Raw genomic sequence first — 18,632 nt, forward strand, 5'->3', positions numbered from 1 at the left:
TCCAAAACAGCTTTCACTGTGCTTTCCATGTAAAGGGATACAGCTGGCCAGCCACCTTGTCATTATTCAGGCCCCTTTTTTCTGCTCTTCCTTCCTGCAGTGCTTTGGCCATTTCAGGGCATACAAGTAGGGGAGGCTAAAATCAAATCAATTACTATGTCTAGTCATAAAGGTTTCCTTGAAGTTTCCTTGAAGGTTTCCTTGAAGTTTAGTTTGAAATAAAAACAAAGCATCAAATCGATAATTAAATGTGACTCTTCTAATAAGGAAAAGAATTCTCAATACTTGCATGCTTCCTTAGAATAGCAGTTTGTCATAAAAGAGCCCAAACTTTCTTTTTGATCACCACTAAAGTATTTTATATGGCTCTATTTCCAAAGGATATAGAATATTAATTTTATTCATTGTCCTCTTGAAGTAGCCTATTAAACTTTGCCAACAGATCTACAGTTTGATTTCTACCAAAATTCTACCTTGACTTTGACTACATTAATTGAATTTGAATTAATAATCTTTAATTTTTCAGGTTATTCTTTTTAAGAGCTATAATAATGAATGGAAATGTGCAGTTGTAAATACTGCTATTTAATGACCCTTATTTATCTGATTCTACATCATTTTTCATAGAATTGCCTCCTGATATGTCTTTACCTATAATCCATTTTTTATACCCTAAACCAAAAAACCAAACCCATTTCCATTGAGTCCATTCTGACTCATAGAAACCCTATAGGATAGAGTAGAACTGCCCCATAGGGCTTCCAAGGAGCACCTGAATACAACTGCTGGCCTTTTGGTTAGCAGCTGTAGCTCTCAACCACTATGCCACCAGGGCTTCCTTTTATGCCCCAGGGAAAGCAAATAGTCTATCACCCAGAATTTTAGCTAGCAAGGAACTTAAGAATCAGAAAATCCCGAGACTGAGAGAAACTCTAGAATCATAAAATTTTAGGATTGGAGGGGCTCTTAAAAATCATGTAACTTTAGATGAAGAACGTGAGGCTGTAGATCCCAGTGATCAGCAGAAAAAGCTCTAAATCCCCTGCCTCCCAGCTCCTAAACCAGCATAATCTCTAACGTGTCTTATCGCTCATCTCTCTGTAGGTAAGAGGACGCCACTGAAACCACTGAGTGCCTCGTTATCTCGATTCTGTATCAGAAAAAGCCCCTGGAGACTCCTTCAGAAACTTTTCGTGTCTAATAAGTCTTATTTTCAGCAAGTTTTTTTAAAGGTCTCTGAAACTGCTTGGCCTTGACAATGACTTTACTTCTTCTCATGTCTCCTTAGCCCAATCACACTTACTAGTTCAACTGAATGAGGTGTTTCCACGAGCTGTAACCTTGCCGTCTGATAAGTACTTTCTTCTAGCAGCATATACCTTTAATTTTCTTAGTGGAGAAATAATTTCTTTTTTACACTGAATGCCCTAGAATTTCCTTGGAATTTGTCCAGCAAAAGAATCACTCTCTACAGCAACAGGTCCTTGGTGTTCAATTTTTCTTCCCTAATATAACCAGTAAAAATTGTGTTTTACTTAATAACGTTAATTTTTTCCATTAGCACTTGATATTAAAAATGCATTCATTTTCTAGGTATATTTGGAACATAATATAAAGACTTTTTTCACGGAACAGAAATTGTGTCTATTTGCACTGAAAGTATTACTTCTGGATATGCTGATGAAATGGTGTGGGCTTGTACTAAAGATAAATTGTCATTACTATTTAATTTATTTTTGACCTATTTAAAAGGTATTTTAAGTAGATTTTTCTGAAATTCCAACAGTTTCATTTTGGCAGCTGGATATTGTGGATGTCACTTAATACACCTTCTTGTTTTATTTTGTTTTGTTTTCCATTACATAAGAAAAATATCCTCTGATACCATGCAGCTTTGGGGAAGCTTTAATTACTTTAATTACAGTGTAGTTAGGTCTTCGGTCACTCAACAAACATCTTTGATATCCTAGAGGCTTAGCTACTTTGATTCTTGAAAGACTCAAGAGCTTCGAGCCTATACCCTTTCTTTTAGCTCCCAAGGAGACACCCCATGCTCCTCCCAAGCCAAAAGTATCACCACACCCAAGAATTCCACAAACACAGCCAGGTAAATAAACAAAAAAAATTACATTTTGCCTTGAAAAGTTTGAAGTTAGTGGGATTAGTTATTCTGATAGATTATAGTAAATTTGTTTTTTAACCCTTGAAAAGCATGTCTTCCTCTGTAACCTAACATTTACATTTATTTTTAGGCTTTATCAAAAGGTACATTAGTGAAACAGCTTATTCCACAAAGCTTTCCTAATGGTTGTTAACGTTAGTTGGGATGGAGGTGAAGAAGAATGGAATTTCTTAGAAAGAGTAGCCTGCCCTTTGCTTCTCTCACCTTGAGAATATTCTGATCCTATCTATTTCAGTATCCCTGAATGTGCTTCCACCTGCCAGTTGGCTAATTTTAAATGCATCCTTTATATATGGCCTGCTTCCAAAAAGTACCTAAGGTGCACTCACCCGGTATTCCAGGAAGAGAATCTTCACCTATAATTAATGATCTGGGAAAAGTAAATACTAGTGGCATCAAAATTATGCTTAACCCAAGAATAATACTGAATTCCCACCACAAATCCTTTAATCATATCTCAGGATCTCCACTGGGGTGGGGCGGGGGAATGTAGTTTTAGATGTGTTGAGCATAACTGGGAGATGCTGAACCCAAACGTCTCATGTTCTGCGTTCTCTCTTTCAGCTCCTAAGGAGTCCCAGCATGTTACTTCAAAACCAAAAACATCACCAAGCCCAGAAGTGTCATACACTACACCTGGTAAATGCTTTGTTTTACATTCAAGCCAAATGCAGTCACTGTCACACTCTGCTGCAGTGACACGTGAGAGTTGATGGATGTGAGGTCAATATTTCACTTCTGTTCGAGTATCATGTTTTATCGTACACAGTATGATTATTCCAGAGATTCTGTAAGAGTGGTCCAGTTGCTTATGCAAAGCTGTTGGCACAATCAAAAGTTTGGGAATTATTCCAAGGATCAAATGACTGTCTCCTCTAGAACTAAAGTTCTCTTATTCTCTGACTTACAAAAAATAACCTGTTAGTGCTAACCATCCTATGCTCAAACATTTCACCAAATCAAGAAGATAAAGACTTTTTCACAAAAGTCATAAAACGGTGTTTTCCAAATAAAGGAAATGGTGTCTAATTAGTCTCTGGTTCTGAAATTTTCCTGTATCCAGCACTGTCTTTTTTCTGCCAAACTCTGTTTTCCAAGTTTATGAAGCAATAGCTTGGCTTAAGATATTTTATTTCACAAAAAAAAAGGGCTTCTTTAGCTACAAATGTCTTTCTTGCCTGTCACTCTGAGAGGGCCTTATGTCCATTTATGGGGAGAGTGATTCCATATTTGTGGAAGTGGCCAGAGTGGGGACTCCAAGGACCCAGACATTTTCATGGACTACAGAGTCCCTCGGTGGTGGAAATGGTTAATGCACTTGGCTGCTAACCAAAAAGTTGGTGATTCAAATCCACCCAGAGGTGCCTCGGAAGAAAGGCCCAGTGATCTACTTCCCAAAAAATCAGCCATTGAAAATCCTATGGAGCACAGTTCTACTGTGACATGCATAGGATTGCGTGAGCCGGAAGCAGCTGGTACCACTACTATTCCCACAAGGTCCTCAAGTGGCCACAGGAAGCCACTGTTGGCTGAAAAATTCTCTAATAAATCAGACCAAGCTCATTTGCAATGAAAGAATCTGGAAAATTCTGTAAATGTTTTTCCCTTCAAAGGTACAACTACTGTATATTCCTAGGTACTCCTAGAAGCCTATAGAGCATCCCCAGAAACTGTAGATTTCTGAGCTATAGCTGAAATAACGGCATTTTGGAAGCAGGGCTAAATCCGCTTGCCTGTAATGTTTTCCAGATTGTGTAAACAGAGGGGTTATTGCTGCCGTGGTATATAAAGCAAGGTTGTTTCTGGTAGTAGTAGGCTAAAGACGCTCATTTGCCCGAATTTAGAATTTAAATTTGTACTACTAAACACAACAACCATTATTATCAGCTTAAAGTAAGAAAAAAAGCTGATCTCACTTGTAGGTGGTTAACTTCTTAATTTCAGTGAAGGAAAACAATCTGACTGAAATTGAGTCATTAAGATAATAGATGTGATAGATTTCATTTATTTACTTTTCATTAGAGAAGTTAATACTGTTGGTCCTGATGTGACTTAATCTCATCAAACCAATATGTCTAGTAAACTTTTTCTTCTCCTTTAATGTTTAATATTTGCTTTAATTTCACCAATACCTTATTTTTCACTCCATGTAAGCTTGAGCACTAGAACTGTAGCGAAAACACTTCGCCTTGGGACTCTGTTGGTCTTACTCTGCTGGCTCTTCAGCTCTGCAGGTTCAGTTAGAATTCTGTCTCTAAGACTGCGGTCATCATGGTCCCCTTACTGCTCCTACTGTATAACACCTACAAGAATGATCACGAGGTGACTGCTGCTGTCTTTTAATTTTCTCACAAAGGTTCAGACTGTGTTTCTAGGTTGAACTTGGGCTCAGGTTTGTAGCCTACTGAACCCAAGACTTTGTTTACCAGCTCCCATAGGTTATATCTTGGAAACCCTGGTGGCAAAGTGGTTAAGAGCTACCGCTGCTAACCAAAAGGGCTACAGTTCAAATTCACCAGGCGCTCCTTGGAAACCCTATGGGGCAGTTCTACTCTGTCCTTTAGGGTGGCTATAAGTTGGCATCCACAGCAGTGGGTTTGGTTTTGGTAGGTTGTATCTCAGAAGACAGAGGGTAAATTACGTGTACGTTTACTATGTATTGGTACCCCAGAGAAATAGATTCTTCTGTAAAAATACAGTGCTGAATTCAGGACAAAGATGTTTTGTCGTTACATTTATCACAAAATCTAAGAGATATCATAAATAAATTTGAATTTCTAGACCTGTATCAGATAGAAGGAAACCGTGGTGGTGTAGTGGTTAAGTGCTACGGCTGCTAACCAAGAGGTCAGCAGTTTGAATCCGCCAGGCGCTCCTTGGAAACTCTATGGAGCAGTTCTACTCTGTCCTATAGGGTCAGTATGAGTCGGAATTGACTCGACAGCAGTGGGTTTGGTTTTGGTGTCAAATAGAAAGTCTCTCTAGGATCCATGGTACAGCTCCTCCATGCTCCTCCATTCTATAGATTCCCAGGCATAACACAGGTTTCATCCAGGTAGGCCTCTAGAAAAAAATATTCCTGCCACTCAGTTGAATTATCTGTTTCCTTAAAGAAAAATCGTGACAACTGAGCCTACACACCCTGTCCAGAGCCAAAACAGAGCTTGCTTTTCTCCAGATCTGGCTTGGGGAAATGATTCAGAGCTCAGAAGAAAGGACACACCCTGATAATAATAGGTGCTGTTTAACTTAGGGTGCCTGGCTCCGCAGAGCTGTGTCTGCCACGTGGATTCCGTTTCCACACCACGGGCTGTCTTGGTTTTGTGGTCACCCTCCTGACCTTTGGGCATTTGGATAAACTTAGTCATTGGCAGCAAGCCAGGAATAAAATCCAGATTTCAGCAAACTATCTAACCCTCCGTAATGTTCTGTATCTCTACTGTCTTTAGTAAATTCTTTTTTGCCGCCACACTCTTCAGCATTTTTGTAGCTACTTTCCTGTTTTCGGTTAAACGGGTGTGTGTGTGTGTGTGTGTGTGTGTGTGTTAAAAATGAGCATTTAATTCTAAATATTTCCAAAAAATTGTGTCCTTGGCTTTCATACTTTAAAATATCGCCAGATTCTGACATCAGGGAGAAGCATGAACGTGGATGGTCATCTAATGAATGTGGTTCATTTTTGTTTTTCCTTTTTTTCTGACACAGCCTTAGAAGATAATACATTTGGAGTTGAGCAAGCCGAGACGACAATAGGTAATGATTCCTCTAAAAAAAAAAAAAAGATTCCTCTGGTTTTTATTTTTACCAAAATAGTTGGAAAGAGCAGGGCAGAGAATTACCTCCTTCAGATCACGCCGTTCCCATGGCCATCTATGGTGCTTTTTAATCAGTATTATCTTCTGGGGTTCTTGTCATTTCTTCCTAAAGCTTCATATTTTTTCCCTGAAGGATGCATTATGTAGTTTCATTCTTCGTTACAAAATAAATGGTTCTTTCCTTGATTTTCCTAGAGGCAAGTTGTCCTCACACACTTAAAATTAGTCCCTTAATGTGTCTCCTGGCGTATTAAATATCAACATGCTTTTCCCTTAATGGCTTTTTTTTTTTTTTTTTGCTGACTCTGCACCTTTCTTCCTCAAACCAAAACCAAACCTGTTGCTGTTGAGTCGATTCCAACTCATAGCCACCTTATAGGACAGGATAGAACTGCCCCATAGAGCTTCTAAGGAGTGGCTGATGGATTTGAACTGCCAAGCTTTTGGCTAGCAGCCTGAGCTCTTAACCATTGTGCCACCAGGGCTCTTCTTTTTTCCATAAAGCCTCATTCAGAAAATGCACAGTGCAATGCTGAGTCACTGAAAAGGGCCCATCTTTTCCATTTGCTCTCAAAAAATGCACCAACCTGTGTTCAAGTCAACAAATACTTACTGATTACCTTCTACATATCTGGTTCTGTGCTGTGGGGAATAGAAAGTGGAACTGGACGTGATCACTACCATCAAACACAGGGCAGTGGGAAAAAGAGGAATAGGTGTAAATAACTATAAAACAGTGTGATAGTGCTACCAATGAAATATAACAACGGAATAATTCTAAATGTATGAGTTGTAGAAGGCATTGCCAAGGAGAAGAGCTTTCAGATGGATTTTAAAAAAGATAAGTAGGCTTGTAGCTATTAATGATTTGTGAGGAAGCAAAGGCGTGGGTGTAAAAGTGTCCAACATGGCTAAGGAGCAGCAAGAGTTCAGAATAATTAAATTTCTGACACACGGGTGAGCTTATTGGGCAATAAAGTCAATTGGACTCAAGTGTTGAGGCCTTTTTGCATCATTTTTTTTACAAGTAGTGTGACAGAAAATTGTGCACGTGTTTTTCTTTTTTTAAATCATGTGAGTGATACAATTGGATCTGCCTTTTAGAAAGACAGATGTAATAAAAACATGGAAGATAAATTGAGAAGACAAGGAATTACTTTTTTTGCCATAATCTAAAAAGGGTGATTTTGAGAACTTCAATTAATAGCAGTAGGGAGGAAAATGGGAGAATGATCCTGAAATGCCTTTTGGAGATGAAATTACTAGGACCTAGAGAATGACTGAATGGCCTGTGGAGAGGGGGGTGCGATGACACTGTCATTTCTAGCTTTGCCAAGTGGTGGATGGTGATGGCACTAACCAAGACAGGAAATGTGGAGAGAGGAATAAAGACTTGGGTTTGCACGTGTTTGGACTGAAGGGACAGTGGGACTTTTGGGTGGGAATGTCTAAATTTCAAGTGGTTGAACATCTATTTCTAGAGCCGTAAAGAAGATTTAGGATGTAAATGTGGGAGTCGTCTGTCTACATATAGATAGGTCCTAAATCTTGTGAGTGGGTGACATCACCCAGAAGCGTATACCAGCACTAGTTGCCATCTAGTTGGTTCTGACTCATGGTGATGCTACGTGTATCAGAGCAGAGCTGTGTTCCAATGGCTGGTTTTCCTGAAGCAGACCTCCAGGCCTTTCTTCCAAGGTGCTTCTGGGTGGACTCAGATCACCAACCTTTCAACTAGCAGCTGAGCATATTAACCACTTGTATCATCCAGGGACTCCTAAGTGAGAGAATATACTAAGAAAATAAGAGGTCAGGGATCAAAGACTTGTAGGCACAGTTGAAGGGGTGGACAGAAGAAGAAAATTCAGCAGACGGAGTTGCTGCCTAAAGGATGGCAGAAGGACAGGAGAGAGGGAATCGGCAGAAGCAAGGGTAGAAAGGGTCTCAAGAAGGGAAGGGTGGTCAACGATGGCAGTCAAATGGAGAGACGTCGGAAGAGACTACTGGACTTGACAACATAGGTCCAGAATCCTGTATCTGAAGCCCTTTGAGCCAGGTGCTTCAGAATTCACCAATTTTCAGATCCTAGAAAGGTAAAACAGTACATATACCATCGATTACAAGAACATTAATATGATTGCAGTCTAAGTAATCATCCTAAGCAAAATTAATAAAAACTATAAATCGCCTTAGGTCAGTTCTAGCCATGTTTTCCTGTTAAGGTAAAAAAAACTTTCCATTTTGAGAGCTTTTTGGATTTCAGAGCTATGGATAAGGGACTGTGGACCCCTGGCTACAGGAGCCAGTGAGGTGGAAGCCAGACCCCAGTGGATGAAGATGATATAATGGAGAGACCAGGAAGCAGAGACAGAAGTTTTTGTCACGGGAATGATTATTTTTTAGGATGTTGGAGCATTTGAGCTGTTTTGTAGGTGGAAGGGAAGAACTAGTGGAGAAATAGCGACGTGGACTAATGGAGAAAAACATAAGACAGCAGGAATAGTGGAAAGTAGAAGGTCTCAGAGGACCAGGGAGAGGAAGGCCCCTGAGCACAGATAAAGCCTGGAAAAATGACCTTTAAAAGGGTGGAGGCCTGACCACCTCTGGGGAACAGACTCTTGAGGTGAAAAGGGTACATGAATCCACATTTATTACTTTTCTAAAAGAGTCAGACTCTTTGTAACCTATTGCAGGGGTAAACCTTATTGCAAACTTCACATTTCATCGTCTTTACCAGAAACACACACGCACACAAAAAACCCAAACTCATTGCCATTGAGTCATTTCTGACTCGTAGAACTTCCACGTAGGGTTTCCCAGGCTGAAATCTTTACAGAAACAGGCTACCACATCTCCCTTCTGCGGAGCGGCTGGTGGGTTGGAACTGCCGACCTTTCTTTCTTTAGCAGCCGAGCGCTTAACCATTGTGCCACCAGGGCTCCTTAACAGATAGTAACACATTAACCCTCACATCTACGCCAGCGAAACAATCCACGAACATTCATTTCTGTTTGCCCATATCAGACATTGTCCATTCATAATTGTCTTGTATTAGTTGAATTTTTCTTTGGAGAGGTACCATTTATTAAAAAAGACAATATAATGGATTGGCTAGTTAATATAAATGATAAATTGGTTACTATAATTGGGTCTAAAATATAGTGATGGTAAGTATTCTTGCAAGGAAATGAAAACCATCTTCACAAACACATCAAGTCATGACTATTCACAGCGATGAGTTCCTCCCAGCCTGGGAGACCCAGGGTCAGGGACCATGCTCTTCTTCAATCTAACGTGCACAGAAATGCCACAGAGGGAGAAGGGAAAAAAAATAAATGGCATTTCTTGGAGCTGAAGTCGGCCCAGGAGGAGAATGAGTCATTTCCCTTTCCTGTGACTATTTCTACTTCTTTCCTTTCCACTGATTTCACCTGCTATAGAAGGTCTGCTACGGCAGTTTGTTAAATCAGTACTTCATGGTCCAAAAGGAAAGGGCCAGTTGCAGCAGCAGGAATCCCCATTACCCTAGCCTCAAATTTTTCAGTAAACTCAAACTAGCAGAAAGTAATGTATTTACAGTCTGCTGGATTTATTAGCATCACTTCTCTTTCCAGCTTCCCCTTCCCTTAATCCCAGCTCCTCTCTGTATAGTCTAGTGCTGTAACTAATCAGAGGATTTATAAACTGCAGGCTGTTTCATACTCTCACGGACTTTGCAGCACTGAATCAAAGTGCCTTCTCCTTCAACCTCTAGAGAAAGACTTAATTTGATTTATGACTCAGATTCCTATGATTTTACCATCTGAATCCATAAAAAACACTGTATGGCAAATGTGAAACAGTTCATGCTCCTGGTGGGTTTTCTTTTTAACTTTGTAACCACTGATCTTTTTGAAGTTGTCTTTTTCCTTTAAAAAAAAAAAAAAGCAGGTTTTCGAGTCCCCCCTGGATATTACGTTTTAACTCATGGAAATTATAATTGAATCAAGTTTCTATTCAAAGTACCAAATTCCACAACTGCGATTTAGCTAGTACTTAGTGGAAACCCTGGTGGCCTTGTGGTTAAGAGCTACGGCTGCTAACCAAAAGGTCAGCAGTTTAAATCCACCAGGCACTCCTTAGAAACTCTTTAGTTCTACAGGGTCGCTATGAGTTGGAATCAACTTGATGGCAATGGGTTTGGTTTTTTTTTTTTTTTTGGTTAGTGGCCTAGACTAAGAATCAATGTGGTGTACAGTTAAATATGATCCCCCAAAACAGGAACAAGAGAACGTCTGTTTTATATAGCTTATTTCTACACGAAGGATAAAGAGGACTTTAGTATAAAAAGTTTTCAGTACAAGAGTTTTCTTCGTCTTTCTCTGAGACAGAATTCTAGCCTAAATCCTAATTAGTCCCCCAGTATTATATAAAATGCAGGAAAACTCCACTATTACCAAAGATACTCTGGTATTTATGGGCTCTTCAGTTCTGTAGGAAGACCTCCATGGAGACACTGGGTTTACATGTGCAGGAAGTACTTCATTCGCCTCTTTGAAGGAGACTTTGCCATAGAAGCCTGGTACTAGCAATAGGCAAATCACCCAGGTATTTCTCCTAGTGGGAAATAAGATACCAAGTTCCCAACCTCCTGCTTATCTTTGCAAAAAGAGAACTCGACACAGTCATTAAAAACGCACTGGATATCAGGGACTGCATATGATTAAGTCTATTGATTAGCCGACCTTTGTCCTTTGTTCTCATGTTCCCTTGTAGCCCTGACACCTGACATACTGAAAACCACATCATGAAGGACCACCGAAATGGAGACAGCTAGCATTTATCTGGCATTTACTATGTAACAAACACTCTCATAAATGTTACGTGTGGTATCTCCTAATGAAGGAGCCCTGGTGGCACAATGATTAAGAGCTCAGCTACTGACCAAAAGGTTGGTGGCTCAAACCCACCAGCTGCTCCTCGGGAGAAAGATGTGGCGGTCTGCTTCCATAAAGCTTACAGCCGTGGACACCCTATGGGGCAGCTCTACTCTGTCCTAGAGAGTCACTGGGAGTTAGAATTGACCCCACAGCAACGGGCTTGGTTTTGGTTATCTCCTAATGAGTGGCTGATTCCTTTTGCTTTATTTCTTCCCCACAATGACTAGTACTGCCTTTTAAAAATGAAACTCTGTCCTTCCCTTTGATATTCAAGACTTTCTATACTCAAGATTTTTCATAAACATCTTTTGCTCAAGTTTAAGATAACATATTTTATGTTGTCATCAATGGAATTTTAGCATGGCAGCCAACCACTTAAGGCCAAAACTGACTTTCTATTTTGAAAATGATTTGAGAGACACCTACCCTATTGCATTTAATTACATTAGCTATTTCCTCCCACCGCCTTTTTCTTTTACTCAAGGAGGGTTCAAAATGAACTGTGAGCCACTTTGTTTTTGTTTTGTTACCACCGAAACTTCTCTATGCCATGTTTTCATTTTGAAAAGAACAGTCATCTTCTTGATTTTACTGTTTAACCATCATGAAAATACCTTTCCTTCATTCATGCTTTCAGGAAGTTTGTATCTGTGGGTTAAGTTGCCCTCCCAGTGTAACCTGGAGAGTACACAGAGTTTATAACCTGGACTTTTTCTTTCAGTTCCAAGAGAGGTGCTCCTTCCCCATAAACCAGATCCTGAGGTCTCTCAGAGTGAACCTGGTAAATGAATTATTTTATTTTCCTACCTAGGAAGTATGTTTTTCAAAAAATATTCTCGAGATAAGTTTATTTTTAATAGTTGTGATATAGAAGAGGTTAGGAGAAAATTATGGATATATAATGTATTTATCTAGCATAAATACATTATGTTAGGGCTTTAATCATACAACCTGGTTGAAATTTTTTTTCCTGATTAACATAAGGTGAATAGTATATAATTTACTTTTCCTGGGAGTATATTTGTTGAATGAAAGGTTATGCTGTAATTATAATTCACAATTATTAATGGAGCTAACCATTTTTACCTTTTTTTAAAAATGTGAATGTAGCTAGTCAGCTGTCATTACAGTTGTGAGTATACTTTTAAGTACAAAATTTGGAGGTGTTGTTAGGTGCCATTGAGTCATTTCCGACTCACGGTGACCTTATGTGCAACAGAATGAAACACTGCCCAGTCCTGTGCCACCCTCACAGTCATTGCTATGCTTGAAAATTTGGATACCACTCAAAATTTGGATACTGCTCAAAATTTGGATATTGCTCAAAAATTATCCTCAAAGTTACAATGAATGAGAATTTTAAAGTTTCAACTAAACTTAGATCTGAGTAATATCTAATATGTAGAATTTTCTCATGTTTCTAATGGTTGTCAGAGAATGTATAGATGTTCAAATCGGTGCGTCTAGAAGTGCAGAAACTATTTTGACTTCACCAAGTAGTAATTCTTATAAATGCCTTTCTTTGGTTTGCTTTTGGCATAGTTTTATAACCCGTTACCTTTAGAACTGATCCACCAAAGACAATGATAAGTAATGGTTTTCCCATATTGACCAAGTCTCATTTTTTGCTCCCTTTGCAACAGTCCAGATTGTAAGTCTTCCTCAAATGATCGTGTTGAAACAACGTCATTTTATCCTTGTTTCACCTCTTGTCTCCTGTTTACTTACCACCAAAGACTTGGAGCTGTCTCATTAGTATTAATCTTCTCAAAGTAGGAAAGCAATGGTTTGCAGCTATAATGGCTTTCCTCTGAAGACCAGCTTTGAGACAGCTCATCGCTGAGTCCATCTTCACCTACCTCATTTTAGCACCATGTTCAAAATGATTCCACCTTACTCATGCCTGTCTAGTTACCGTTTTCTACCAGTTCAATGGTTCTCAGGTGTAGTGTTACAACACACTCTCATGTGAGCGTGTTACAAACTGTGAAAGGTGCAAGTAATACATTGTTAATATTGGTTAAAATACTCAAATTCGCTGATGGTAAAAAAAAAAAATTTTTTTATACATTTAAAAAATAAACTTGAGCAGACTTAAGAAGATTAACCCTACACTAATGTTATCCTCACTCATTTTGCAATCCTGTATGAGCCCTGGTTACGCAGTGGTTCAGAGCTTGAATGTAAACAAAAAGGTCGCCAGTTCAAATCCACCAGCTGTCCCCTGAAAACCCTATGGGGCGGTTCTACTCTGCCCTACAGGGTCACTATAACTTGGAATTGACTCGATGGGCAATGGGTTGTATGCTCTCTTGCTTGGGAGAGTTCTACAGGGAAGGGTAGAGCTACAGTTAACATATCAGTACTGTGTCTAACTAACATCCCATCTTAATGGGGTATGCTCATAGGGTGTGTCAACCACAGAATGTCATTTATTATGTGGCCTGGCGGAGACACAGTTGAGAACCATTATTCTGATATTCCACAGTCATTGTCCTGACATTTCTGTGTACACTTTCTTCTCCATGGCTCACTTCGTGTTTTTGTGTTTGGTTTTCTATTTCACATGAAGGTGTCTCGTGCAGTACCGATCCAGCCTGGTTCTGGCTTTTCAATCTAACAATTTACAACCTCTGTATTTTTCCTTTGCAGCTCCTTTAGAGACACGGGGCATCCCTTTTATACCCATGATTTCACCTAGTCCCAGTCAAGAGGAGCTACAGACCACTCAGGGTAAAATTTTGTTTTGTTATTTCAGCCCAGTGAGGAGCCACATTTTAGGAATTGCCCTTAAAATAGCCATATATACATTTTGTTCATGTATTGTTTCCAAACAACAGAGGGTCTCTTTTTCACGTTATAAGAAATATGTGTATCACTTGATTTTTTTGCATTAAGTGTGTATTTGTTCTAATAGTCATGCTATTTTTCAGTATAAAATGAAAAAAATTTTTTTTTTTAATTTTGAAAAAACAGTTTGAAATGAACCATAACTACCACAGCCTTCACCAGACTGAGTCCAGTACAACTAGATGGTGCCTGGCTACTTCCACTGACTACTCCGACAGGGATCATAACAGAAGGTCCCGGATAGAGCTGGGGAAAAATGTAGAACAAAATTCTAACTCACAAAAAAAGACTAGACTTACTGGCCTGACAGAAACTGGAAAAAGCCCAAGAGTATGTCCCCCAGCCACCCTTTCAGCTCAGTAATGAAGTCACTCCTGAGGCTCACCCCTCAGCCAAAGATTAGACAGGCCCATAAAACAAATGAGACTAAAGGGGCACACCAGCCCAGGAGCAAGGACTAAAAGGCAGGAGGGGACAGGAAACCTGATAATAGCGAACCCAAGGTTGAGAAGGGAGAGTGTTGACATGTCCTGGGTTTGGTAACCAATGTCACAAAGCAATATGTGTACTAACTGTTTAATGAGAAGCTGGTTTGTTCTGTAAACCTTCATCTAAAGGAAAAAATAAAAGAAAAACCCTAAGTATTCTAAAAGGAAAAAATTTCCCAAAAGTACGTAAATGCTGTGCTTTTCTGTTGCTTTTGAACTGGCTTTGCAGTTGAAACTCCATTTGGGGGAAAAAAATCAGTCATCTAATATTTACTGAACCCTTCTTGCTGGGTGCTAAGCATAATATTAAGCAATGAGAGTTCCAAAAAACAAAAAAAAAGTTGCTAAAAGGGCGAGGTCCTTACCCTAAACAGCTCACCATGATGACAGGAGTTAGTGACAATAATACTTCCTCTGTCCCAGCCAATGTGCTACATGCATTTTTCATTTAAGCCACATGCCATTTCTGTGAGATAGATTCTTTTCCTTGTCCCTTTTTACAGGTTAGAAAACTAAGGTATACGGACACTTATATTGTTTGGGTTTTTAAAATTTGGCCAAGGTCACACAATTAGTGTCAGAATCCAGATTGGAATTCACATATTCTGTTATCAGAGTGTGTCTAGGATTAACTCCAGTGTTATTCAATATGGTGAGCATAATAGAGAAAACAGCAACATGCTGAGCTAGCAAACTACCTGGAGCATCAAGGAAGGCTTCACTGTGGAGGTGACATTTGCACTGAGCCTTCAAGTTGGAGTGAGAGTTGAAGAGTCAAGGATGCAAAAGGCCTTTCAGGTTAAAGACACAAAATGGGAAAGAGGCTCAGGCCCAGGGCAGGGAATGACAACTAGACTAATCTGAGGAGCTGGTGGGGTGCCTGGAGAAATGAGGATGAATGAGTCAGGAAGGTGGACTGGAATGAGCTTGTCATGCTTTTAAGGAGTTCTGCAGGAACGTGTTCTCTGTGTGGAAACTTCCATTTGCCCATCTCTTGGCTGACAATGAACTGGAAAACAAGAGTTCCAGGCTTGTTAGTTGGCCCCTCTGCCCTGTCTACCCTACATCCCATATAAAAAATACGGCTATGGTTAAATGAGTGCCTGTACTTTCCTCCCTTTTCCAATAAAGCCATCCTTTGCATGCATCTGCTGAAACGAAGTTATTGACCATTTTAAAGTGAAATGCTCTCCTAAGGAAAAAATTACAATTGAATGTACAAATACACCTTGATTAATGAGTAATTAATGCTCATCTAGCCTAGCTTAGGCCTCCAAGTCAACACCTCCCATGATGGCGAAGTCAAAAGGACTTCCCAAGAAACTAGACGTAATAATTATCTAACTTCTGCTCTCTATTTTTTAATGTCCCTTGACTTATAAAACGAAGAACCATCACCTGTCAACTGTCACAAGTATCTCTCTTGTGAACAGAATCAAAAGAATAAAGCAGGGCAGAAAAATATTTCAATATATTAATTGCACCAAGTATTTCCTTGGATCCAGTGTATGCAAAGCGAACAATGTAATTTGTTGTGTCTCTATGACATAATGATCTCAGGATAATAAGGAATGAAAGTGTTGCTCTACTTATTTTTTTGTCAGGGGAAATATGTCCTTATGTCAACACTATAGACTCTGATTTTCATGTGAAGAAAATAGAAGAATATTTTTTCTTATATATCTCTTTTCATATAATCAATTTCTTTTCTACCTCATCTAAATTATTTGTGAAATTTATAGAATAGGGAGGAGAAATGAAGAAGATAATTCATAAAGACAGTTAAGAGGAATTCATGCATATATTAGAAGATCCTTATTTGTTGTTATTAGGTGTCATCAAGTCAGTTCAGACGAACAGCAACCCTATGTACAACAGAATGAAATGCTGCCCAGTCTACACCATCCTCACAGTCATTACTATGTTTGGGCCATTTTTGCAGCCACTGTGTCAATCCATCTTATTGAGAGTCGTCTTTTTTTTTTTTTTTTTTTTACTGACCCTCTACTTTACAAAGCATGGTGTCCTTCACCAGGGACTGATCCCTCCTGATAACATGTCCAAAGTATGTGAGACCAAGTTTCACTATCCTCACTTCTAAGGACCATCCTGGCTGTACTTCTTCCGAGACAGATTTGTTCTTTCTTTTGGCAGCCCGTGGTATATTCAACATTCTTCACCAATTCAAATACATCAATTCTTCTTCGGTGTTCCTTATTCATTGTCTAGCTTTCACATGCATATGAAATTGTTGAAAACATCATGGCTTTGGTCTTAATTCTCAAAGTGACATCTTTGCTTTTTAACACTTTAAAGACATCTTTTGCAGCAAATTTACCCAGTGCAATACATCGTTTGATTTCTTGACTGCTCCTCCCAAGGTGTTGATTGTGAATCCAAGTAAAATGAAATCATCGACAACTTCAATCTTTTCTCCATTATCATAATGTTGCTTATTGGTCCAGTAGTGAAGATTTTTGTTTTCTTCATGTTGAGGTATAGTCCACACTGAAGGCTGTAGTCTTTGATCGTCATCAGTAAGTGCTTCAAGTCCTCTTTGCTTTCAGCAAGCAAGGTTATGTCATCTGCATATCACAGGTTGTTAATGAGACTTCCTCCAATCCTGATGCCATGTTCTTCTTCATATAGTTCAGCTTCTCAGATTAATTGCTCAGCACACAGATTGAATAAGTATGGTGAAAGGATGCAACCCTGACACACACCTTTCCTGATTTTAAACCACATAGTATCCCCTTGTTCTGTTTGAACAACTGCCTCTTGGTCTATGTACAGATTCCACAAGAGCACAGTGAGATCCTTATAATACTTATTACAATAGTAATGTAAGAAGGCACCAAATATAATAAATCAGAGTCATTATAATGTTTAAAAAAAAAGTTTAGTATATTTTAATGTATTTATTGTTCTATCATTGCATGGGGAAGAAGGAAGTATGATTTTTTAGCATGCTTATAAAGATAATTATTTAAAACAAGCCGTCTTGCTGTGCTTTTCCCCAGCAGAATCAGACCACGCCACCCAAGAACACTTCACAACTAAGATTCCACGAACAACTGAATTGGCAAAGACAACTCAGGGTAATACCACTTTCTTACCTCTGAATAGTAACTTTTCCTTATTTGTTTTTAATCAGGAAAGAAATTTTCTTTTCCGGATGTAATTTCTCATCATGGCGAATGAGTTGATTTTTCTCATTTCATAGGTGCAGTACATCAGCCAAGTCGGAAAACGTGATATGAGTATTAGTTGAATGTAGGGAAGACAAGTCCTTTAGTTAGAACTCTGCTCTTGAATGTGTGGTTGGTTGCTTAATACCGATAACTAAAAATGAAAGCTCCCATTTTTTTTCTTGCTTGGCTTTCATCTGCCTCATTCCTTTAACATCTGGTAAATAAGAATTTTTATTATTATTTTTTTCTCTTTCCCATCGTCCTCTTCTTTCTCTCCCTCCCATCCTTCCTCTGTCTTATCACCCCCACTGGACAAAATACATTGATTGACATTGTGGTCAGGGAGTCCCTGGGTGATGCAAACGGTTAACGCATTAGGCTACTGGCCAAAAGGTTGGAGGTTCGAGCCCACCCAGAGGTGCCCTGGAAGAAAGAACTGGAGATCTACTTTTGAAAACCAGGTGGAACACAGTTTTACTCTGACACACGTGGGGTCGCTATGAGTCTGAGTCGACTCCATGACAGTTGGTTATTGTGGCTAAAAAAAGAAACTATTAAGAAAATGATTTTTTTTTTTTTTTTAATGATCACTTAACATTTAAATATCTAGAGAAGTTTTCTCTGAGATTTCCTAATCTCATTCCTACTTTGGGGTTCCCGACTTTGAAAAGTGAACTCACCTACGTACAGCTATATCTCATCTTTGCACACTCAGAAGGCTTCCCTTTTTGTATTTTTCTCTCCTCTGTGGGCTCTGATACCCACAGTACCCATCAAAGTATCTGCGGAGAGCTAGCCTTGCTGCTGCAGTATACAAAGAGAACTTGACTTTGAGCTCAAAGTGTTTACTGCCTGGGGAATTTAGAGTGGAAATTAGGGCCATTCATCTTCAGTTACATTATGAGATACAATTTTGTCATTAATATATTGATATTATTTGAGTTTTCTGTCTAAAATTAAATTCCGTACAGTCCCTAAATTCGGTACCAGTGACCACAAGCATTAGAAACTAACAGTTGAACTATGTTTAGCTTTGATTAGTGAATGCATCTTTAGCCCGTTGTGGGTTTTCCATATTTGGGTAGTTTTCTTTTTTTCTCTAAATGACTCCTTTTGCCCAGCTCTACCTCTACCAGATGGCAGGATGTCTCCTACCCGCCCCAAAAAAATTAAATAAAATTTAAGAA

General features: G+C 39.1%; 1 protein-coding gene across 1 annotated transcript in view; it reads left to right on the forward strand.

Annotated features, from left to right (window-relative positions):
* Positions 1-2,670: 2,670 nt before the first annotated feature.
* The window catches only part of ABI3BP (ABI family member 3 binding protein), a 68,574-nt gene continuing 52,612 nt past the window's right edge, over positions 2,671-18,632 (forward strand). Inside the window, exons 1-5 of the mRNA XM_064273044.1 lie at positions 2,671-2,821; positions 5,888-5,935; positions 11,638-11,697; positions 13,569-13,649; positions 17,278-17,352. Of these exons, the coding sequence (XP_064129114.1) occupies positions 2,704-2,821; positions 5,888-5,935; positions 11,638-11,697; positions 13,569-13,649; positions 17,278-17,352 (382 nt within the window). The 5' untranslated portion in view covers positions 2,671-2,703. The remainder of the gene's footprint in view (positions 2,822-5,887; positions 5,936-11,637; positions 11,698-13,568; positions 13,650-17,277; positions 17,353-18,632) is intronic.

Source organism: Loxodonta africana, chromosome 20 (genome assembly GCF_030014295.1).
Source record: "Loxodonta africana isolate mLoxAfr1 chromosome 20, mLoxAfr1.hap2, whole genome shotgun sequence".
NCBI classification, from domain to species: domain Eukaryota; kingdom Metazoa; phylum Chordata; class Mammalia; order Proboscidea; family Elephantidae; genus Loxodonta; species Loxodonta africana.